A 25107-nucleotide genomic window follows, 5' to 3' on the forward strand; every position below is an offset into this window, starting at 1 on the left:
TTGGTAGTCAAGCATAATATTGCAACCACACTCAATCAAGTAGATAATAATTCTCAAACTAAACGGACTCACTTAATTTTTAAAGCTAATGGTTACAAGATGATAACAGACTGCTGTTCTGATACACTACTGATAAGCAAGGAAAGTGACACAGCTGTAAGTCCTGCCTCCTAGAATCATGTCAGGAGTAATTAGCTGTGCAATATACATAGCTAATAAATAATTGTTCCAAGGAAGTACTTAAAAAAGATGTCCATCGACCGACCAAAGACAGTTCAAATATCTTGCTAGTTGCCTCTGCTCATGGTTCATCAGCAGCTTTAGATTGCTCACCTGCAGCAATTAAAAAACAGAAGATTAGGTTGCAAATGTACATGAAATTTATATTCATAGCCAATGTCTGCACATGCTCAATTGCCAACTTGAGCATGCATGAGCTAGGACACAAAAGTAGTGTCGTAATTTCTTGAAAATAGTAAACATGAGCATCAAATATCAATAAAATTTGACAAGTTTCCAGATAAAATTTTATTTAAACCACGGTAATTTCTAGCAGCTCCCAAATAATATTTTTATTAGACTAAGACTAATCTGTATTAAAATGAAATATATTTCAAGTAATACCCAATATAGGGAAGCTGATACTAGCTCCATCCATGATGTGAGGCTTATAGTAAACGCAATAAAAACCATTCTTGCAAACAGTTCTCATAAAATGCACCATGACATCACCAAATTTCTATGAGAGGAGTTGGTCATTATGATTTGGAGCTCCCACATCACCTTGAAGGCTGAAAGTTTCAATTAATATATCTTTATACCGAGATGTGACTACCACTTGAAAGTCCGTTTCAATGATCAATATAGAATAAGTGAAGTCGGTTGGAGGTGAGGATAGGGGAAGCAGGGAATCTAGGATTCATGGAAATTTACCTCCCTCATCCGGGAGATCTGAGGTCCATAATGTGAGATTATCCCTCAGCAGCTGCATAATGAGGGTACTGTCCTTGTAGGAATCTTCATTGAGGCCATCAAGTTCAGCTATGGCTTCATCAAAAGCTTGTTTAGCAAGGTGGCATGCCCTGTCAAGCAATAATAATACTGGACGTGATGAGATGACAAGCTATTGTTTTAAAGGAATTAGATAATGGAACCATTGTGAGATAACATATAAAAAAATGTGTCGGTAAAAAGATAATCGACGAGGATAGAGAAAGAGGTGAAAATCAACCTCTCTGGGGAATTCAATATCTCATAGTAAAAAACAGAAAAGTTAAGCGCCAAGCCAAGTCTGATGGGATGTGTTGGAGGCAGATCAGAACTTGCAATGCTTGAGGCAGACTGCGTCAGAAATAAGTTCAATTACGAATCTGACAATATACATAGGAATGTCCAAGCGAAAAAAGCAGGAAAGACGGGCAGATGGAAGTGGAAACGAAATACATAGTCTTCGGTAAACACAAAAAAAAAAAAAAAAAAAAAAAAAAAAATTGAACTTACCTCATAGGCTTTCATCGACTGGTCTGCAGCTTCTTCACGTTCAGGGCCAGATTTAAACTCCGCTAAGTATCGGTTATAATCCCCCTTCCTGCATTTGAAGAATGCATAAGATGTTGCTAAAAGGGAGATCAAAGCAATAATTAGATAAATGTCATGGCCCAATAAAATGCACAATAAATTCAATAGAACATAGGAGATCAGATCAATAAAATTACCAATTCATGGAATTTTAAAGTTAGTACTCTGACCTGAAAACTAAGAAAAACAAAACAGAAGCAGATGATAATGATCCTTACATCTTATAGTAAAAAACATTGGATTCTCCAGAAGATGAAGATGGAATAAGATGCTTGTCAACGACAGTTAAGATATCACGGCAAATTCTCGCCAGTTCATCTTCAACCCTCTGCCTGTACTCTTTTACTCTCTTCACATTAACCTCGTTCTTCTTTCCTTCCTCCTTTTGTTCAATAGAAGATAAAATACGCCATGAGGCTCTTCTTGCCCCAATAACGTTCTTATATCCCACAGACACCAGGTTCCTCTCCTCCACAGTAAGTTCTACGTCCAACTTTGCGACGTTCTTCATCATTTCCACCATTTCTAAGACAAACCCAGATGAAATTATATGCCAGTGAAATCAAAAGTACTCGACAATTTTCGAACCTTAAAAAGCTTCAAAATACAAAGAAAACCCTAATCGTGAAAACCATCGAGTTCAACAAAACCGCATTAATAATCCATAAAAAGGAGAGTTAAAACTCGATAAAGAGAAGAAAGAAAAAATGGGTTTGATGAAACGCACCATCATATCTCTCAGCCTGTTCTGCAAGTCTGGCTAAGTAAACAAGGTGCTCCCTCTCCTTCTCCATGGCCGGAGCTGTCCTCGAATTTCTCGGTCCGAGAAATGGCTTTTTGGCAGTGTGTTTTGGTTCTGATTCTTGTTCTTGCTGTTCCTTACATAACCGCTTCGTTAGATACTGTAGTTGGTGGGATGACCGTCGGATGGAGAGTAGTGGAGAATCTTGGGGGAAATGGAGGGATATGATTGGGTTTTGAAGTTGGTGAAGGGTCTTTGATTCTCGTGAATGGAGGGAGATGAGCCGTTGGATTGCGGAACCGTTGAATCCGGCGCGTGATGGGAAAACACAAAAGGAAGAAATGAGACCAAAATAAAAAGGCGTTGGTGACGGTCCATGTGGGGAACTCTGACGTCAACTGGATCCTTGTGGAAAAATGAGACTAAATACTAACACTAATTCATAATAAATTTCCAAATATACAAAATCATATATGAATATGAACCTAAACTTTTCTTTCTACTCATTGGTGGTTTAATTTCAAATTTCGTTCTTGTTGTACTCAAAAACATAAATCCTCTATTTCCACACTAATTTCACTCCTATGATATTTCACATATTTTCTAAAATTATCAAATACAAAGTTCGCATATACAAATTGGATTTGTAGTTTCCAACGCTTAGATTGCCTTTTAAATTTTCTTTGATAATCCCATATATTTGACACTAATTTCCAATCCCAGTCTAAGAGCCTTAAGGTACACCTCACCACTCTTATCCTTTATGGGACAACAACATCTACCAATTAAAAATAAAAAGATAAAATTTGGAAATATTTATTGTTGATGCCGAACTTTAGTACGAACTATCAATTTATAGTACAGGAAAAGAACCAAACAATCAATACATTAAAAAAAAGTAAATAATAAAAGGCTTACACAGGTTGGTGTATGAACTCCAAGGATTCGATGTTTAACTAGTAAGTTAACAATAATTTAAAAAATTCAAATAAGTAAATAGTTGAAAATCTTTTAACACTCTTACATACGTAGAACTAGCCTTTATAACAGGCATTTGCTAATTAATTTTTAGGACATTAATCAAATTGGTAAAAAATTAAGACCTCGCATGATTTTTCATTTCTTCAAGTTTCGAGAATCCTATGAAAATCTTCACGGACGAAAAATAATTTCAACTTATATTCATTACTCTAAATAATACAAATTTATTACGAGTCACTAAGTCAATTTAGATTTAATTCTGAATTTTTTTGAATTAAATTATCAATTTAATTGTATTATCTAGGAGGAGTAATCGTAAATTCAACAATTGTATTTAAAGTAATTAAATATACATACGTAGTAACATTTTAAAAGTTTTATAATTAAATAAAATTTTAAAATATTGTTATATATTATAGCTCCAATTATAATTACATATGTAAAAATTATATAGGTCATATTATATAGTGAATACGGTACGAGTGCTATTTAATATGTAAAGAGAAGAGAAGAAAGAACAAAAAAGAAGAAGCGCGCTCGCCGCCCGGAGTGCAAAACCCGGTCGGACTTCGAACTGCGCGGGAACATACCGATGACTGCAACGGAGAGACTTTAGAGGGGGGTTTCTGAAGATTCTCTAAAAAAATTTGCTCATTTTCGCCGGAAAATGCACCGAAGAAGATTATTCGTTTGAAACGTTCGTGTTCTCTCCCGTCACTGCTTGGACCGTTCGCATTCGAATTACTTCGGGTAAGCTATACGGATTCAGTCTCTTTGTCTATCAATTCGACCTAGTAGAATCATTTTTTGTCATTGGTTGAGTACGATTTTGTTGTTCACGTGTATACACATTTGTTGATTTTGGAAATCCACCGTTGTTTCTGTCATGACTTCAGTGGTTGACATTGTCTGTATATTTTTCTTTGATCTCGAGCTAATCGTTAATTTGTTATAGGAAGGAAAACTGTTTGTTATAGATGGCAAGTGCAGGAGAATATGAACTCGACATTTCAGAGGAGGTATGAGGTTATCCTCTCCGCTTTTTGCTGTGGAGTTGGTGTAATCCAGGGCTTGCTCTTCGTTTGGCAAAACAGACTGTTGATATTTCTGATTGCTAAAGCATTTCTAATAACAGGAAAAGGACAAGCTCGTAGCGGAAGCTATTCGATATATCATATTCAAAACTCATCAAAATTCTGGATGTCCAATCAAAAGGGAAGAACTCACTCAGCTCGTAACGAAAAATTATCGGAATCGTGGATTGCCAGCTATTGTGATTGACGAGGCTAAAAGGAAGCTGTCAAGCATTTTTGGTTACGAGTTGAGGGAACTTCAAAGAACGCGGCCTTCATCCACTGGCCAACCGCATTCTTCCCAACAAAGTAAGAAATGGTCGAACTTATAATATTGCTTCTCTGATAATTGCTGTTGAGATTTTCAAGCGTTGGTATGATTTCACTACTCTCATTATCAAATTTCTTTTTGACACTGTGGCTTTTCAAGTCACAACAGATTTCTTTTCACAAACAGGACATTGGTTCAGTCTTGTAATGAGTCAAAGCTAAAGCCATACGGTTTTTTCAAAATGAGTATCTTTTTGCAACTTTAGCACAGAAGAAGTGTCTAACTAGTAACTAGTACGTTCAAGTAATGATCTTTTGAAATTATCCTTACGAGAACATGTTCACGTGGGTGAGAAGTGCCTCTTTCTTCTAAGTAATGATCTTGTTATCACTCCAGTCCGTGGGATATGCTTATGCTTCTCTACATTAAGTGTAGTTCAATGATCAGTTTATTACTCATGCTACACACCTTATCTTAAAAACCAAATATCTAAAAATTTAAGTATCCAAATTTAATCTCCTCCCAGATGGCCTAGGTTGCTGAAACAGTTTGTAAGCTCTTCAAAATGAACATCCGAGCTTCTTGACATACAATCCTCATTATTCAGTGCATCGTAATACAATAACCGGAACATTGGGGTTGGAGTTTTTGAGCATGAAAGTCATTGTTATGGATTGTTGAAAGTCATAGTGAATAACAGTAGTTCTGTAGAATTTTGAATATGGTTATTAGATTACAAGTTTCCTTAGTTGATGAAGAAGCTCTTATTTCATCAAAGGAATAACTGTTATTTAAATCTTAAAAACGGGTGTTTTGGTTCCTCAAAACCCATGCCATTATTTACCTATAATTAAGGCTGCCAATCTTTCATCAACCTGCTGCCCATTTCCTGTCTTTTTAACATCTGAAATAGCCATCACAAGCTTTCAGCTGCTGGAATTACCCCGTACCCCCTCAAGTGGCTGTGTTTTATTACTTCGGTGCCTCTAGAAGGCTCACAACAGTATAGAAATCTTCTCCTCTAGGATTTCTGTAGCTTTTGTATACATGGACCTCGGAGGTGTTGTAGGCTTCATGGCTAGCCCGTGGTATCCTACTCTGTAGATTATTTCCATCCTTTATGGCTTGTATTGTAGTGTAGCTTTTGTCTTCATAGATCTTCAGAGATCTTCATCTATTACTTTTTTATGCTCTATGGCTATTCATTAATATTCTAGCTTTCAGATTACTTCCATCTGGCATGGCTTGCCACAGCACTATTTCACTATTGGATCTCACTTTTACCTTGTCACTACACATTTTCTCAGACGTTGGAGATGCAAAATCCTATGTTCTCATAAGCAAGCTTCCTGCTGATATCTACAGAAAGTATGTTGAGGATGTAAATACTGCACACGTGACTGGTTTTACTTTTGTTATTATTAGTATTGTACATCTTGCTGGCGGCAAAATTCCTGAAGGTATGGCGTATGCTATCTTAACCCAATGCATGTAGCTTTGAGAGTGTAGGACAACTTATGCTTGAAATGGATTTCATTCATGAACTTATTATTTCATGTAGTTCTGGCGATACCAATTTAGTAAAATGATGGGGTTACTTATCAGATAATGATAGTGCATTTATGTACTATCGATCAATTCAAAATATTTCACAGAATTTCTTAGGGCAAGAAATCCGATTTTTTGCTTCTATTTCACCCTTTGTTTTATAATGGCACCTGGCAATACCCTGCAGAAAGCCTTCGGCATCACTTGAAACGAATGGGATTGTCTGAAAGTGATGAAAACCATCCAGTCCTTGGAAACATCAAGCATGCAATAGAGTTGGTTGTCCAGCAAAGGTCAGTAGACCCTGTACTATATTATTGGGAACTGCACTTGAAAATTTGTTAAGTAATTTGATGATCATTGAAGGTACAGGAAAAACTGGTTACTGGTTCCCTTTAACTTTTTCCTTGCTTTGTAGATATCTGCAGAAGGTCAAAGTGAACGCTCCTGAAGGCAATATTACCTTCTACGAGCTTGCTGAGAGAGCTACAGATGGACCAGTTAGTGAAAAGATTAAAGAATATGTAGCACAGGTATGCAACTTGTAAATTGAAAATAAAGGTTTTTGAGTAGCAACGGTATAGTCATAGAAAAAATCCTCATTTTAATATATTTTTTGACAATTTTTATCCGGGAAAAAAAAAAGGAAAAGAGAAGAAACTTAAACAATCATGAAATACAAAGTTCCCCTCGTTCCATTACGCGGTCATTTTGGATTCTTGCGAAAATGTTGACAAGTTTTCTGCTGGTTTTCCTCAACAACGGGATTATGAGAACAGTAAACTTTGGAATATAAGAATAGGATGGTTGGAAGCAGGAATGGTCGTTGGTATATGAAATGATATTTGCAGAATTTGATTTAATTTTTTAATCATCTATTTCTAATTTAGATATTGAATTTTATTATTTTTATTAATATTATTTTGTATAATAAATTTAGAACTGAATAATCAAAACTTTTTTACAACAAGCATAGAAGTTTCACAAATTTTCTCGTTTAAATTTATTGTTCGTTTTTACTTTGAGGAAGACTTAAAAGAACATAAGGAATAAAATCTCTATAATCTTACTGCGGAGCATTTTAGATTGTCGGCCACTATATAGGATTTCAGTGTATGAAATTTTAGTTGTGCTTAAATCTATTTAATCATAGGTCAAGAATTGTACATAATTGGATGGACGAATCAGCGCTATTACGAATAATAGAAAAGTTTTGCGCAAGTAGCACAAAGGTGTACAGTGTAGATGGTAGGATAGAAAAGTCAATGCTGCTATGAAATTATGATTTAAGAATGATGCCCCCTCCCTTTTCCCCTCCCAAAGGATTTGGGGTTAATCTGTCTACTTTCTGATTTATGCTTAATCCAGTTTGCTCTTGGCACATCAGATCATAGCATTTGAAGCATGATTTGTCCTATTATAATTTTGTGTCAAGTAGCATGCTTCATGTTCTTGCCTTGTTGCTGTGCGATTCTCAAAGCAAACAAATTTTTAAATCCTTGAGATGAGTTGCAACATTAACAATGGTTCTTCTTGTTTTTCTTTTACTAAATTTTATGAACACTACGCTGTACCATACCATCACCTATGATATTCATTTTATAATTGTATTTTCAAAAGTAAGTCAGGCATATAGGTTTTCCATTAACTTCATGCCAATTATTTAGTTTAATTGATCTTCATGTTAGGATTTGAACTGCACTATAAAATTCGAAGATTTATAAGTTTATTCATGGATTATCTTTATCAGCATAGCTATGCTTTTCCTGACTAGAGATGTTCATCCTCTGTAGATTGTCAATACAAATGTTACTGCCGCAGACACCTAAGCTAACCAGTGTCGCAACGATCTGAAATGGCCTCAAACTTTGCAGAGCCTCGTCGTTCACTGAATGTATTTAGTTAAAATATGTACCTAATACTTTAATGATTCCAATTAAATACGTTGTATTCATTGCATTAAATACTGTTAGTTACTTGCCTTTAATATTGTAGGTGAGTTACGGTAGTAGGGGGAAATAGCACATCACGGTAGGTTTCAGCTGAACGGTTTGGTTCTACATATTTAGATGTGATTGTACATGGTTGGCCCGATTTCTCCATTCTCTTGACTTGACTTGACTTGCAATTTCTTCCATTTTATTGCAATCACAAAATCATTGACTTGTGGTAAGTTGCTGCGAAATTTGCAGTTGACACGAATAGCAAATTCATGAATGGTAGAGAACCATACAGATTACAGCTGTGGGAGAACCGAAAGATGGCAAGAAGTTTCAAATAGAACAAATTTGAGGGTTATATCTGAACATTATACGAGGGAAATCTTCAATGATGGATAGATTTTGGAGGCCTTGAATGAAATAACTATCTCACTTTACAACATTTAGTTGCCCAAACACGGATGACATTTGACATTGGACGATGTTACAAATAAAAACCTCAAGTTAGCAGTTCAAACATAAGAACAGAATGCACACTGCCTTGGAACCTATGGCAGATGGTTATGGCATTTGAAGCCGCACAAGCAAGAAGTTGCATAAAAGGGAGGGAAATAGTGTTGGTTATTTCATTCCTATACACAAATTGGGTTCAGACATCATTTGCAGCAAATGCGTAACAAATTATGATCTAAATCCTACAACAAAAAAATAATAATTGGATTAGGACGCGTACCCACGTTTTTTTTACCTTTGTTCACACGATGTTGAACCCAGAAACTACTCAACGATCCAGAATGGCACTTTCTGCAGCTCACTGCAGTACCATCCTGTGAACGATTTGATGCACATCAACAACATTCTCACTGGCACACCCGACTACTAGAGCTTGCATCACCGATCGAAACTGTGGCAAAAGACTTAGCCCATGCCTTTGCATTCATTGCCCCTCCTTGTAAATTGCTTCTCTTGCAAGGATCCTTGAAATGGCTGAATAGCTGAATTGCTCCTTTCATGCACGTCAAAGGCCGTTCCCACAAGGTTCCCAATCTCATGTTCCTAAGGTGCCTTCGCCAAACATATCGAGCATATACTAAAAGAGTTGGGAAGAAAATATATATCAATCTCATCAGCACAAAGGCAGTAGCCAGAGCCAAATACGTCTCTTCTCGAAGTAAATTTTCCGGAGACCTTGCCCATGAAAATGGACAATTTTCCTGCTCACTGTTATCATCATGCTTCTCCCGATTCCATACTTGTCCGATTCTATCCGATGATATTTGATCCAGTGATGCAGTCTGAATGCCTATAAATCACAAGGAAACCACAACCACTAATAATATCAAATCATAGAACTAAATTTAACAATCTAGGCCCGGTACCAATTAAGATTACTCATCACATTTTCAATTAAAGCTAACCCAGAATTCAAAATTTGGACAATAGAATACATATTAATGCAACATTAATATGTTCACAACTTGCACCAACATGTGGGGGCCAGTAACTACTTATTAAAGCTTTTTATTGGTTCACCCAATGCCAGTGCCCTAAAATAAAGGGGGCTTTCCAAAACCACCGCAATGCCTTCAAAAAACCTATTACACAATTATCAAAAGCTTTACATGAAATTATATCATAAATCATTGTGTCAGGGACAACGTGTCCAAGAATCAAAACTCGACCTACTTCATTGATATACAGAAAAGATGGGAACATATCATCATCAGCTTAAAATGAATATTAGCAACACGTCCCTTGAGCAACTTATTGTTTTTCTAAAATCAAAATGTAATCTGTTTAAGCAAAAAAAATGCAGACGACATAACACCAAACTACACAATTCCAATTTCTATGAATTCAAAATAAGTATACTTTTCATGGAAGCAAAACTTAGAGGCAGCATAAAGAAAAACCTTACCGGTAACATCGTTATAGAATGCCACAAGGGAAGAGAGAGTTCGAGAACCATAGTAGCGAGCACGCATTGTAGAATTTAAAAGGAAAAGTGTAGGAAAACCATGAACCCCATACTTCGAGAGAATGCTACAAGAAAATATGGATTATGTTCAGATAAGTAAAAAAACAAAATCGAATAATGCAAATTTGAAAATGTGAGTTTAATATGAAACCTTGGCCGGACAGCTGATTCTTGGATTGCAAAATGCGGGATAGAAGCATACAATGAGGACAGTATAGAAAAACTCGGCCTGAAAGACTTGGAGAACGGGCACCAAGACGCATAGAAGAGCACTGAAACGTATTCGTAACGGTTACTATGTACCATATTCAGTGCCATTTGTAATGAAGCCTCATCTCCCTTCATCATACAAAAAACAAATAATAATTAAGACTTAAAGAGTTAGTATCCTGACAAACATTACAGTCTGCCTCCACCCCTTCATCCAGTATACAATAAACTCAAAACTCTAGCCATTTTCAAAATTCAATGTGAAGAACAAAAAATCCCAATTCTTGCAATTGCACCAACAAAAACAACTGATAAACAACTAAGAACTTCAGAAGCAATAATTCTTAGAATCGATAGTCTTCTAAGCTTTATTCAGTTCTGTGCTCCATAAACAAACTGACAATAACTTGACTAAAAGAGGTAGAAAATCTATAAATCTTCTTACAAACCACAATTCAACGATATAACTACAACGCGTCAAATCCACATCCTAGAGTGAGGTAGAAGAAACCCTCTACCAGACAGAAAGCAAGGATCTTAACTGCATACAATTCCTTTAAGATTAGTCAAATTAAAAGAAGAAGGTTACCTCAGAAACACCAATAAATTCGTAGTGGCGAACATCACCGTGAAAAGGGCAGTTGGAGTTGGAATCCCTAAAACGAAAGATCGTGTCGAGAAATGATTCAGCAGGACAGAAAGGAGGTGAATCGGAAACCCTAACCGAGTGAGTGAAACCCAAGAGGAGGGAAAAGAGAAGAATTCCGATGACCCAGAAGCCGGGGTTCCTCATAATCATAGAAAAAGAGAAATGGAAGAAGAAAAGAGGAATCAAAAGGGGAAGGGAGAGGGAAACTGGCAGAAACAAAGAGAGAAACGCATTTTAATGAGATCGAGGAGGATCTGATGGGGGAATAAGCATCTGGGGGAGCGAATTTGTTGAAGGAAAAGGAAAGAGGAAGGGAATTGAAAGGTGGGTTAATGGCGGATGGATGAATGGATGAAGAGATAAGGAAGGAAGGCGGTGCGCAGTGCGCACAGCTTTGCTTTGGAAAGGACCGTCTCTGATCTGTCTCAACGCGCTCTCTCTTCTCTTCTCCCCCCTCTCCTCTCCTCCCCTCCCTTCCTCTCCATATTATTTTTCTTACATTTTAGGTTTTTTAGGAAAATTATTAACATGAATAAAACTGTTCAAAATATTTATAAATGTTACAAAAAAAAATCACAGTAAGTTTAAGATCTTTTTATTTATTAAAAAAAAAAGAAAAAGAAAAAATATCATATTAATTACAATTGAGTTAAACTCCTTTACCAGATATAAACATAATTATATTATCAACATGTATCTTGGATATTCTACTTTTTTAAAATGGAAAAAACTAACAATTTCGTGTCTAATATTTTTTAATGACCCAACTCGAATCTTTAATATTTTTAGAGCTCAACTAACCTTTATTAATATAGATATGAGTAATCTATTTATTATTGGAGATTGGTGCTCCTATTTTTTATTAGTATATAATATATTTTTTCCTTAAAAGAGAAGGTAATTTACTATAATATTTTTAATAAGTTATTTTACTTATAAAACTTCTATTAATATTAATACAGGATTGAAATTGAAATTTCAAATGTCCATAGAGATATCAATATTGTAATAATTGATAAGAACTAAAAATTAGGTTAAAATACAGTTTAGTTTATGAATTTTCACGTTTATAGAAACTTGGTTTTTTCTATAAAAGAAATATTTAATAGGTCTTTAAACTTTAGAAATGTCAAATAGGTTGAAGTTTTATTTTTATGTCTAATAGGTCACTACCATATTTCTAAAATTAACATCTCTACTAAACCCAAAATAGGATACTAAGCTTCTAGTATTGTGATTTTTTAAAGAAATAAATTGATTAATAGATCAAGGACCTATTATATTACAATTTCAAAGAAATTGTCTATAAGATTCAAAGTTAAATGGACCTATTAGATATCTTTTAAAGTTCAATGACATGTTAGACATTAAGTTAGATGTTTAGAGATGGCTTAGGTTTATTTGATGCAAAATGGAAAGTTTAGTAAGTTAACCTAAACTCTAGCTTAACCCTATAGGCTTTGGCATAAGTTATAAAACTAATATGTTGAGGTTAGAACTTACATTTAAAATGCAGAATTGTTCAATAAGAAGTTAGAAAACGTTGCAAGGGGAGAGAAAGAGAGGAAAATAAAAGTTTCTTGATACATGTACAGTCTGAAGTTGATGGAGTTAATTATTTAATGAAACTTTGATTGCATTGATTAGGACAAACCCAAGTAATTGTCTAATAAGATTACAAAGTTCTTAATTACTTCTTATTTTTTATGAGTCGAAGAAATGGAAATGCACATGTTAAATGAAACAATACTAACAATACTACACAATTGTCGATCATAAAAAGTCTTTCCTAAAATTAGAATATAATAAATCTTTCATAATATTTTCTTTGAGCACCAACATTCAAAATTCAAATAAATAAGAATGAATGGTAAAGAACAGTCATGTCTGACATGGATTTTTCAATCGAAAACATACAATTTCAAAGAAATAATTCATACATACATAATGGTCTAGACCTGAGGAACTCCTTGGCAAGATTGACATGGATGAAATTGTTCAACTTTTATGATAAAAGCAGATAAAACATGAAAACTTGGTTGTGAAGGCTTGGGATTAGGAATTATATCTTCAAACAGAATCAAGGAATAATAGGAACAAAGTGAGTATCCAACGAAATCAATTCAAGCAAATGAAGAGTACAAATATTGTTACAATTACACTGTCCAGTTTGGCTCATGCACTTGAGTGGTTTGAGCAAAGGGATAGTCCAACTAAAAATCACTTTGAAGAGATACTAACTATTCACACTATTTTCCCTACTAGAGTGACCAAAATTGTAATCTTAACTCCAATAAGCAGCAAGCTGCGTAAGGAAGAGCCATGACTAGAGATATTTGAATTTCGGCATCAACTCGTGTAATAGACCTCGTCGTCTCTCTGGTGAGAGCAAAAGCTTCCAGCCAATTCTATCTAGAAAAAGATTTGAAATCATTCTCCTTCGTGAGCTAGGTTAATCTTAACCAATTGCTAAAGAATCTATACACTTCAGCTTAGTCTACATTTCCGCCCTCGTCTGCCTGAGCACCTAAAGAACTATGATCCTGCAATGCAATTTTAGTTATTATTAGTAAGGTCATTGTGGGGGCAGGGGGCTGTTAGAATGGATGGTACTCATGAAGAAAACAAAATCAACTTCCACTTCCGGAAGAGTTTATTTCCTTTTTTTTTTTCCTTCCCCTATAATGAACGTAACTTCCATCGGAAAAATGAAAGAATAAATCGACATACAAAGACGAAAGAAACAAAACAAAATAAAATAGAGCCTCAGTAAAGGGAGAGGCTCTAATAAAGTAAAATAAGACGTATCAAATAATTACAGCGCATCTGTCTTGGTCACTGGGAATGTCTTCTAGAGGAAACACTTATCTCGTAGTCTCAAAGATACTAATTTTGGTAAGTATGTGCGTATGACTATAAAAAAATCAATCCACCAAACTGATAAACTAACAGTAACTGATTCTTTATGAAACATGAGCAGCCGACTACTAGGTTATGGGCACATATTTCATTTATCACAACGAACACCATAGATATTATCTGCAAATACTTTCATTATATCTTTCCAAAGAACTTCCTTTTGTAGCACAGCCATCTAAATCCATCTGTTGATAAGTACCGTTCATTTCTTATTAGTAAAACAGTTGCCTTCGTAACCAAAATACCCCATCCCATACAAGTGTCTTATTATCTTTTCTGAATGCTATTACCCATGGATGAGGTCCGGCTGAAAGGCAAGACGCGTTTGAAAGTCAAGAGTTCAAGCTACATAATGAGTTTTGAAAGCCGTTATAGATATTTGAGCATTATCTTGCAGGAAACAAGGTGTATGGAAGCTAGCCAAAACATTCATGGTTATCACAATAGTCGTAATAAGAAATCTTATCCATCTTCTCATGTTTTCCAGCTATAATTTTGGAGAGATGAATAACAGATGAGACGTTTTGAAAACACTGATGGGGCTCTAGGGGATATTCTCCACTCCCTTGAAAATCCAAGCCTTCTTCCATTTATTTCATCAGGCAAATACTCACTCTACAACACATTCACAAAATACAGAGAAAGTAGGGTGTCCATCAAAAGGGATACCAAGATAATTATAGATGCTTTTCTTATTCATGACCTAGTACAACAACCCAGAAACCCCCTCCAGGTTGTTCCATTCAATGTGCTAATTCTTGTGAAATTTTCCTCACTACTTCCAATTAGCACATTCTTCCTCGAGGTATATTGTTTAAATTAAATATTTAAATTTGATGAGTAATTATTTCCTTCTACTCAGTTTCTCTTTAAATTCGAATTTTGCAGTTGGAATAAACCATCTATCAAAATTTTGATGTTTTTAGGAATATTTTCAATGATTTTGTCATATTTGAAAACAACCCTTTGAATTAGCTGTCTTGTTTTTTAAAACAAAAACAAAATAGGAAAAATTTCCCATGAGAAACACCCTCCCACCCCAATCCCCGCGAAATTAATGAGAAATTTCACAGGGATAGAGAATGAAATTTAAGTGAGGACAAGGATAGGAACGGGTCATTAGATCAGATCGTTAACTACATTTCATTTTTCATTTTTAAATTTATCATTAAAAAAAAAAATTATTCATAGGAAGTCAACTAACCAATCAATCATTCGAAAACATCATGTAACAGAAAGTAGGGTTTGAGCATCCATTCTAGCTAAAACCCAATGTTGACTGACCATTAATCACTCTTAACATTTACCTCAACCAAGAGGTCAGATGTTAGAATTTTCAATCAGGTATTTGTTGAACTAAAGGGGAAAAAAAATCACCAACCACACCATTATAAACAAAATAGAAATAGATTGAGAGATGACAATATAAGTAGACCACCATGCAGCTTCTTGTTTCCTATTTTTGAAATTTGAAAAACATAAATGAAAGGATAATTTTTTTAAGAAAAAATATTTTAAATTCTAGAGATAATTAATAAATGTTAAAATTAACTAACATAGTCACATAATCTTTATGAATATTCTATATAAAAACAATATGTAAATAGATTTTTAATATTCTGAAATAACATTTGATAGAACAAGAAACTATTTGATAATTAGTTATCGTTCTTTTTCAGTAAAAACAAATTGCTCCACACAACTTTACTTTTCATTTAACAAAAATAGTAGAAAACAAAAATAAGATGTGAAACAGGAACATTATTACGAACAAACAAGCCTATAACAATTTAAAATCAGCAAAAATAGAAAACAAGTCACTCCTCTAATTATCTATCGAAACCAATTCTAATTAGGGAGGAAACGACAAACGAAAAACAACAATGCAAGGGCTTGAACATTCTGGACCACTATTAAAACACCAGCTCATCCAAAAACCTAAGTTGGCAGTTGAAGATAAATTTAATTATATATCACTAACAAAAACTACAATTTGTTGATCTACAAGAGATTCCAAGTTATTTAGAGGGTGTTTGAACGGTTGAGTTGATTGTTATATTTTTGTCTATATAGAAAATAGTAACAAAGAATAGGATGCCTAAAAAATGGTGAACACTATAACAAACAGGGACTTGAAATATAAAGGTTACAATTAGTTGAAAACACCAACTATTATAATTGGCGTCCCGAACATGGAGCCAATTATTAAAGTTAGGGGCAAAACACCCCCTTAGGATTTTGCACAAGACAAAGTTTCGTCCATTTAGGTAAAATTAGTGAACATTTTGATTTTATGTGTGGATAATTTGATAATTTGATAGGGGTAAGGGTTTAGATACTTGGATAATTCAATGTGTTGGCGATGCACTCGAGAAATGTTTGTTCTTTTTTTGTCCTCTTGATAGAAATCGAGTTGCTCATTTGGTAGCTCGTCATGATGCTAGTTTTTCTATTTTGTTTGATATTTTTGTTTCTTTAGATGATTGTAGAAAAAGTTGGGTTGCTTAACTTTCCCAACTAGATGCCTGAAGCTAGTTTAGGGACCTTTTGTGTTTGTTGCCCCCTTGATTTTGGGCTTTTACGAAGTTTGTTTCTTTCCCAAAAACTCTCTTTATATGGAGGTTGTTGATGTGAAGTTTACCGTTTAAATGGTCTTTAATGGTGAAAATTAATTGTTTAATTAGAAAATAATAGAATTAATTTTATTAGGGATGTGCAACAGTCAATGGAAGTCAATTTTCCGATTATTCAGCCAATAATGTCAGTTTAGTAAATATGCAAACTGACCTTCGACTGTCGGAATAAAAGTTTATCAACTATGGTGGTCGATTTAACTCTTTAAAATATCTTAGAAATACTTTCGATATTTTATTATTCTCAGATCGATCCCTCTTCTTTCCAATCGGCTGATTTCGGTTCGATCGAACGACTCATTTTTTTTATCTATCATGCTCACCCCTAAATTTTATTGTATTGTATTTAAAAAAAACAAATAAATATTTACAAACCTTTAGTCTTCCCAAGGTGAGTGTCAGGATAAGTGTTAATTGTCTGCATTTTGTATTGTATTGTTTCTTTAACAAAGATCAATCGATTCTGTCAGTTTAAGCATGGCTTCCTAACCGACCGACTTCAACATACATACATACAACATTTAACCAATTGACCAAAGCCAATTAAGTCGACTCAAGTTTTCAAATCATGCTCACCCCAACCCCAATTTTGATAAGAGATATCACTTGGCCAAACAAACTCGTCAAAAGTTGCACTATCTATATACAGTTATCAGTTGTCAATGAATGTGTAATGCTACTACCACATAGTTTAGTCAATCTAAGCAACAGAGACCAACAAACGAAGTCGATAGACCAAACCTGACATCAATCAGGTTGATTTTGCACGTGGTGGTTGGAGAGCCCAAAAGGCTCTAACCAGTCAACTTTAATTAGTATCGTTTTGCATTATAAAATAGGTATCTAATGCTATCAGCAACAACAACATCAAACCCGGCTCCAGCCTTCCTAATCCTTTGTGATAGTTACCTCCTACCTACATCATTATCTTATCTTCCTCTCCATTTCCCTTTTTTCAATCTTTTGTGGTAGTTACCTCCTCCCTTCATTATCCATTATTCTCTTCTCTTCTTCTTCTTTCTCTTTTCTTTGACTATTTTTCCTGTTTCTCCAATATTATGTTGAAGTTCTCCCTTCATGTTGGTGTCAACCAAACTCAATCAACTGTCAATGTGGTCAATCAATCGATGTAACCAACCACAATGGAACAGAAGCAAGATATTAGCATGTCCGCAGTCCGATTTGAGCCAAAGGACGATTTTGATCAACTCGTGATTAACTGAACATTATAGTTAGGAAAGGTTGACTTATACTCTACTTGAGCCCTCTGCCAGCTAGCAATCTTCTTAACTAATAATAACATTTCTAACCTCTATCCCAACACTATATAATAACAGTATGAAAATGTTAAAGACTGTTTGCCCCTAGGATTAAAGAGTGGAGTGGGCTATGTTTGACCGTATTATGATAATACTTGTTTCCACTCCCTTACTCACACCCTCTCTCTCACTAAGCTTCAAATATTTACCAAGTAAAAGTAGAAGGCAAAGCCAAAACGAAATTCCTATAACGACCACCACAAAAGGAAACAACGTGGACAAAAGCTGAGATTATAGATTGCACCCCAAATGCAGAGTATTATAATCCTCAGACTATTATAATATCTAAACTACTATAAATCCTCATACTATTATAAATCACTCATCGTCTCAAACGCCCCTATGTCTACCACTGAAGTAAGTTATAAATATAAATATTATAAAATTATGACTCATTTAAATGAACAAATAAACATACCACTGAAGTAAGTTATAAATTTTCATTACTAATAATATGTGTACATGAGTGATAATTAATTGATAATTTTGTTACCATTTATTCAATTTTTTTATAATATAATACAGAATATTCACTACTAACATTAAATATTATTTATTTTCACTAAGAGAATTTAAAATTGAGATGAAATATTATCGGAAAATCTAGTGGAGACACCCTACAACAAAGAAATCTCACTCAAAAAGAACTAATCTCTCAAACATGAAATGCCCATAAAAATTCATATTTTGTCCACGGTATTAAATTTTTATCGACATGTCGATATGTTCATATTTTTATAGGTTTGACAATGACATTCTCATTATAAAAAAACTCTATGCAATGTAAAACAAAATGTACTAATATATAAATAATAAACATGTTAGGCTATTTAAAAAGTGTAAAACTTGAAGGAACATTTCAAATATAGTACAATAAACTAAAATATTTACAAAATTTAAAAAGCGTAAAACTTGAAAGAACGTTGTAAAATAAACTAAAATATTTACAAAATATAACAAAATTTCAAATTTCATTGATATGTATCGATAAAATCTAAGATTTTATTATATTTTAATAATTAAGCAATTTTGTCATTTAATAACTTTCAAAACTTTAACTTTGATATCTTTTCAATATTTTATAAAAATTTCCAAAAATAATCAAAAAGTTCACATCTCTATCATTTCTTTTGCTTTTTTTTTTTTGTATTTGAGACCTCAGCACTTTGTTCCACTTTCACATTTCAAACCTTGTTCTGATTTAACTTACTAAAGGAAATTGTTATAAATAGCAACAAAAATAAAACTATTTATAAAATACAGCAAAAGATTAAAATAATCAATAAAAAGTATGATGAATTTTATTATATTTTGTAAACAATTTTAATCCTTTACTGTTTTTTAAAATGATCATTTTTTCTAATGTATGAATAATTTGGCGTGCCTGGTTTTTTCCCCTTCTCCAAATCATTCTTTTTTTAGCCAATTTTTCTTTTTTTTAAAAAAAAATATATATATATATATATTTGAAGCTTGGATGAGATGGGTTAGTGCGTTGTACGGATTGTTCGCGCATCCAATCCAAACATCACTTCAAATCCTTTGGAAAATATTGGACCCCACATTTACACATGGACGCTGACAATTGGCATAAAACAACACATGCGTACTTCCTACACGCTTTCAAATAAGCTTTCTTAGACATAAACTTACATTAAATTTATGCATACACATTCTAAAGAAATCACACTAAAAATACCAAGACACTATCAAACTTTCTACTTAAAAATACCACATATCTCTTCGCCCCAATTATGTACAAAAACTAGCGTGAATATATCAAACTATATTCTCTTAACTTAATAACCACAAATTAACTGTGTTTTCTTTTTTCTTTACAAACTAGCATGAATATTTGGGTACAAATAAAATTTGACCCTTTTTTTCCAAAACAACAAAGACTTGGGTTCTAAAACATTATTAATATATTTTCTTCACTTTCTCACTAGAGGTGTACATGGAATTAGGGAAATTTTTAGACCAAACCAAATTGATCAAATTGGCAATCCAAATTACCAAAATAGGATTCTATAGGATTCTCAACTGAGTTGTCGAATTATTTATTTTTTTTTCTTTTCTTTTTTTAAGTATACTTTTATTAATTTAAAAAACTTAAATTCATCTACAACATATATTATAACTAAAATAACACATATTATAACTAAAATTTCATAAACTCAAATGTTAAATATCAAAAACTAACAAATCAATAACAAACTTCATAAGAGTATATATAATTATGATACTTATACATTATTTTATATATTATTTATAGGTTATAATATATAAATTTTAATAATATTAGAAATTCAAGTTGGATTGAATTAACTTAATCTATCCAAACCCATCCACAAAAACATTAAAAAAAATTATAACAGAATCCAACCCAACCCTTAGTTGGATAGTTTCAAATTATTTTAAATTTTCCTATTTCTAAAAAAAATTCTAACAGAATCCAACCCAACCCTTAGTTGGATAGTTTCAAATTATTTTAAATTTTCCTATTTCTCACTCCCCTTATTTCTCTCGTTTTCTTCTTTTCTTCAAGCTATAGGGCTCCCCTGTCTGATCCCTTTCTTTGTTCTTTTACCCTTCGGCTCTAAACTGAATCCTTCGCGAGACCATTGAACTCAAGAAGCGCTAAGAACGCCATAACTTCTTCACTCACCACTAAGTCCTATAGAATAAAATCACAATAATTTTCGACAAAAAATTCTAGTCCCTCTACTGCACTTTAAAGGGCCAACATTGATTCTCCCAAAAATTGCTTTTGCATTCTGCAATTAGGTGAAAAGTGTAAGACCCCCAATTATCCATACTTATAGGAGGAAGGGTAGAAAAGTAACTGCACAGGGAATTATTATGGAGAAATGATTGGAAGGACGTTCTGAGTGGTAGGGCCCACTGGGCTGAGGAATATGTGAGTCTATAAATAGGATTATTAGGTTGGAGTAGCTAGGGTATTTTTATCTTTTAGGAGGTAGGGCTACAGCAGCCACCAGGGTCTCTTAAAACCAAGAGGCTGGTATGATCTTTTCTGCATTTTTCCTTGTTGTTTCTTGTTATTTCTTTTCATCTTGTGAATCTGGATCATTTGGCTTTATATATAAATAAAGTAAACCAGAGTACCGCCTCTGTTTAAGCCATTTATACAGTCCTTTCGGTCTAAATTATTGTTAGTATCCTAACAAAAAGATTGTTGAACTCTTCAGGGGTGATTTCAAGACATAATGTTGTCGATTGACCTAGCTTTCTTTTGAGTGAGCTATCAAGTGCTCTAACCCATGTTACATAAGTAAAAAAAAATACATAAAAATACATTATACATTCTACTAAGTAGTCTAATTATAATTTGTCATGTGACAAAAATTTTATTTTCTTTTTAAATTATTTTAATTCTACTTTAATGTCAGTGATGAGAAGGAATCATAGGGATGAGTGCAAATCTCATTCCAAGTATTATCCCAATAAATAAAAGAAGTTCACTAGCTAGCAAAAAGCTAGAAAACTTAATTTGAAAAAGCAGATCAATGTTTATTAAGACCCAAATAAGGTTAATTTGTCCATACAGTAATAATAATAATAATTCAACCTAAACATAGCTGACTTTATTCCAATCCAATTCATCCCAAAACCATGGAGTAGGTTTTATTCCGAGAGTTATATAGCCGGACAATGAAGACACCGGACCTCGAATCTGGTGCACCAGATTTTAGCAAATACTTTTTCACGAATTTCAAGGGCATCTCATCAACTACTTTACCATCCATTTTAATTTCATTTTCCAAGTACTGTTGAAACTTGAAAGTTAGTTCCCAACATTTTCCTCCCACAAAAAACCAACTACCGAAATTCCGCCAACACCAAAATCTTAATCTTCCTGCCAACCAATTTGTCCACAGCAATGACCTATACTTCGAGTTAACATTCACAGTAAAAACTCGACCAACAAGCTCAAGGAGTTAGAGCTCGAAGGAATAAAGTTTTTAATACTCTTTTTTGTTTGATCCAAGAAGTTCTTGACACCACTCAGCCAAAGGAACTATCACTTTTATGTTTTTATTAACTTATTATAAAGTATACACCACACCTGACAATTTTTGTAGGTCTTATAACTTTTCAGACTTAAGAACTCCCCTCGTTATCCCAAATGTGAAAGGGAGCCTCCAACTCCAACTAGCAAATATAGAGCTCAACAATATTAAACCTCAAACAATACCCAAGAATCATACAAATTATTCGTTAAAGATGCCACGATTTCAAAATCATCTCCTTCGACCCTCAAATAAAACTTGTGAAAGTCTGAACTACAAATAATGTCCCACTCTTCCTTGCTCTATTAGGGTGTTCTCTGCAACCTTCTTTGTCCAAAATAAAGCTTATTAGTTATCAGCTTCACAAAGAGATTTCCCTTAATGATTAATCCTCCCGGAACTAAATTGAGAGTAATCTAAGACTCGAAGGATCTCAAAATTAGCTAAACAAGATGATAAAATGGAAACTCAAAATTACTGTTCGGATTTCCTCATTCTTGCATTTTACTGATTATACTCAATAGTTAAGAATAGATGGAAGATTTTGATTGAACCCTAAACCTTAAACCATAAGGTATGTATATGTCTACTTCTGGGTGTGTCTCTAATATACTTAGAAGATCTTTTCAGGTAATGTGAACACTAGAAATTATAGATTACGTTAGAGATGAAATGGAGCTCAAGTGAAGGAAGTTACAAGAACACAAAATATCCCTATTGATGAAGAATTTTCACGTACGGTGATTTCAAACTTATAGGATTTGAAATCTTGGATACTTTAACACCATGGTTTGAACTCATTCTCTTTGAGCCCATCTAAATGGATACTTCATCTATACGAATATTACTATGTTCTTTACAATAATTTGCTTAGTATCTAATAAAAGCCTCTTAAACAAAAGTTCAACTTAGTAATAATTAATTGCATGAGAACTTAGTTTACTCAAATTGAGGTGTTTTGGGTAGTTGAGTCTTGGTAACATTTTTGTTTTAAAATGAATTTTGAGGTGTTTTTCGTAGTTGAGTCTTGATGACATTTTTTTAATTTTGAAATGAATTATTGTAACTTCCAACACCTATGGTATGGTGGTATACTAAAATTTCAAAAAACCTATAGTTGGGAAATGATGGATTCTAATAGTTAACCAAATATCTGGGATTTCTAATTGGCTAAATGTCATAAGTTCAAATCACCCTAATGGTAGAACTCATAAATGAAAGGATTCTAATTAAATCAGGAATTCTGGTGCTCAATTTCAAGAAATTATATCATCAAAGACAGAATGATTGAATTATGCAAAATTCAATAAACTAATAAGTAAAAAACGAAAAGTCAGACAATTTACGAACAAATATTACCGCAGTATATAAATTCACATAGGAAGAGGCTCAGCGTGTATAACAATAATGTAAAACAAAAGCAAAAATAAATGCATGCACTTCGAATGAAAATAAAATTAATTTTTAAAAAAAAATGAGAAAGAAAATAACAAAGCAATATTCAATGGAAGAAAAAGAAAATGGAAATCTAAATAAATTATACAATAGATTATTATCAAAAGATGTACTTTTTTTGAAAATTTTGGAAAACATAAATAAATAACGAACATTGCATTTTTTTTATTGTTAACAAAAAGAAATCGAAAATCAAAATACTGTCATCGAAGCAGTTTCTTCCTTTCTATCTATCTATCAGTTTCAAGAGAAGTTAAAAAAAATTATCTCAATAAATTTGGAAAGAAATAGCAGATAATATATAAACTATAGCAAAGAACAAGCAATCAAATTTAAAAAACGAACAATTCCACAGTTTATCTTACATCTACAGGTAGGTCGAAGCGACCAGGTTCACAGCATTACCATTACGATCTCCTCCTTTGCCGCCGCCGCCGCCGCCGGTTTATCGCATCCGCTTTTGAATTCCGGAGCCGCATTTCCATTACTCTGAACAAACCGATTGCTATCCTTCCGCGGTCGTCCTCTACGCCGCTTAATCGGAACTTGACTGCTATCGATAACATCCACAGGTATACTCTGGAAAATAGCGTAAGAAGAATCCGGTACCGATTCATCGTAAGTATGGTTAACAAGAACCAGGTCCTCATCTCCGTCGCCGTAACTATCGTTGACGACACAATGAGAATCTCCCACAAAGAGTTGATTAAAGAGATGAACAATTTGAGCGCTCTCTGTATCGAGGCGGTCGGGGGATTGAGGGCGAATTGTGGAGGAGGACGAAGAGGAAGAAAATTGGGGTTTGCGAGGGGCTAAACGGAGGCGAGAATAGGTTTGTTTTCGGCTACCGGCGGACTCGTTGAAGACAGATCGATCGATTTTGGGGATTAGAACGTCGTCTTCGTTGTTGGATTGGGAGGTTGAAGAAGAAGAGGAGGAGGAGGAGAAACGGGAAAGACAATGGAGCTCGGATTGGGAGAGGAGACGGAGATCTATGATCGGAAGAGGATTCATGCGGTAACTGTCGTTGGAAGAGGAAGGAACCATAGTTGTGGAAGCCATAGATATGGCATGAGATTCTGAAAATTGCGAAAAAAAGGGAGGGAGAACTCGAGAGGGAGAGGGAAAAGGGAAAAGCGAAAAGCAGGAGCGCCACAGTTAAAAAGAGATGAACCGGTTTGAAATTGGGCCTTCGCCCAATTGATTTCTAATGGGTCGGCTCAATTTCTTTTCTCATTCGGCCTTTTTATTTTTCTGAAAATTTACAATATGGTCCCTGATCTTTTTAAACATCTCTGAATTTGATTCTCATTTTTATTTTGTTTAACATAAAGAATTTTTTCAAAAATAGAAACTATTTACCCTTTAGCGACTAAAATAAATTTTTCAATATACTTATTTTTTCTATGAATATTTAGAGAAAATAAAATATATATATTAACCTGCGTCTATTAAAAATTCTTAATAATTATTAACCTATTTACATAAATTAACATGTACCTCATATACTACTTGACACATGAAATCCATCTAACATATTAGTAATCCATTTATTAATTAATTAATGTTTTCTTTCTCAAAATGACATGTTCATGTGTTCGTAAAAGAAAACTCGTAAAAAAATTGCCCCAACTGTTAAAAAAAAAAATTAAAAATTTTGTTCTAAAAAATTAGCTAAAAATTGGTTTACATACCCTCGTTTGTAAAGGCTGCTCAAACTAAAGACTTTGAAAAAAAAAAAACAATAGTTCAATATATCTTTGATTAACATTAAATC

General features: G+C 33.7%; 4 protein-coding genes across 5 annotated transcripts; 1 reads left to right on the forward strand and 3 right to left on the reverse strand.

The window, feature by feature from the left end:
- Positions 1-17: 17 nt before the first annotated feature.
- On the reverse strand, positions 18-2529 carry LOC101222677 (14-3-3 protein 7). The gene is made up of 6 exons (XM_004152590.3): positions 2306-2529; positions 1797-2103; positions 1501-1588; positions 1232-1341; positions 934-1082; positions 18-333 (listed from the first exon to the last, which is right to left on the reverse strand). The coding sequence occupies exons 1-6, from the start codon at positions 2370-2372 to the stop codon at positions 302-304; spliced, it is 753 nt and encodes a 250-aa protein (XP_004152638.2). The 5' UTR covers positions 2373-2529; the 3' UTR covers positions 18-301.
- Positions 2530-3756: 1227 nt separating this feature from the next.
- LOC101222439 lies at positions 3757-8349 on the forward strand. Its single transcript, XM_004152589.3, has 7 exons — positions 3757-4051; positions 4257-4320; positions 4437-4683; positions 5953-6105; positions 6381-6486; positions 6612-6726; positions 7987-8349. The coding sequence occupies exons 2-7, from the start codon at positions 4279-4281 to the stop codon at positions 8020-8022; spliced, it is 699 nt and encodes a 232-aa protein (XP_004152637.1). The 5' UTR covers positions 3757-4051; positions 4257-4278; the 3' UTR covers positions 8023-8349.
- Positions 8350-8549: 200 nt separating this feature from the next.
- On the reverse strand, positions 8550-11460 carry LOC101222202 (5'-adenylylsulfate reductase-like 4). The gene is made up of 4 exons (XM_004152588.3): positions 10911-11460; positions 10263-10450; positions 10052-10176; positions 8550-9436 (listed from the first exon to the last, which is right to left on the reverse strand). The coding sequence occupies exons 1-4, from the start codon at positions 11118-11120 to the stop codon at positions 8994-8996; spliced, it is 966 nt and encodes a 321-aa protein (XP_004152636.1). The 5' UTR covers positions 11121-11460; the 3' UTR covers positions 8550-8993.
- Positions 11461-12955: 1495 nt separating this feature from the next.
- Positions 12956-24473, reverse strand: LOC101221810 (methyl-CpG-binding domain-containing protein 8). 2 transcript variants are annotated; one of them, XM_004152587.3, is made up of 2 exons: positions 23696-24473; positions 12956-13513 (listed from the first exon to the last, which is right to left on the reverse strand). In XM_004152587.3, the coding sequence occupies exon 1, from the start codon at positions 24390-24392 to the stop codon at positions 23724-23726; it is 669 nt and encodes a 222-aa protein (XP_004152635.1). In that variant the 5' UTR covers positions 24393-24473; the 3' UTR covers positions 12956-13513; positions 23696-23723. The 2 variants fall into 2 exon arrangements, with proteins under 2 accessions (XP_004152635.1, XP_004152634.1); XM_004152586.3 differs by having other exon boundaries at positions 23736-24472.
- Between the last annotated feature and the right edge of the window lie 634 nt (positions 24474-25107).

This window comes from Cucumis sativus, chromosome 2 (assembly GCF_000004075.3).
Source record: "Cucumis sativus cultivar 9930 chromosome 2, Cucumber_9930_V3, whole genome shotgun sequence".
Lineage (NCBI taxonomy): Eukaryota > Viridiplantae > Streptophyta > Magnoliopsida > Cucurbitales > Cucurbitaceae > Cucumis > Cucumis sativus.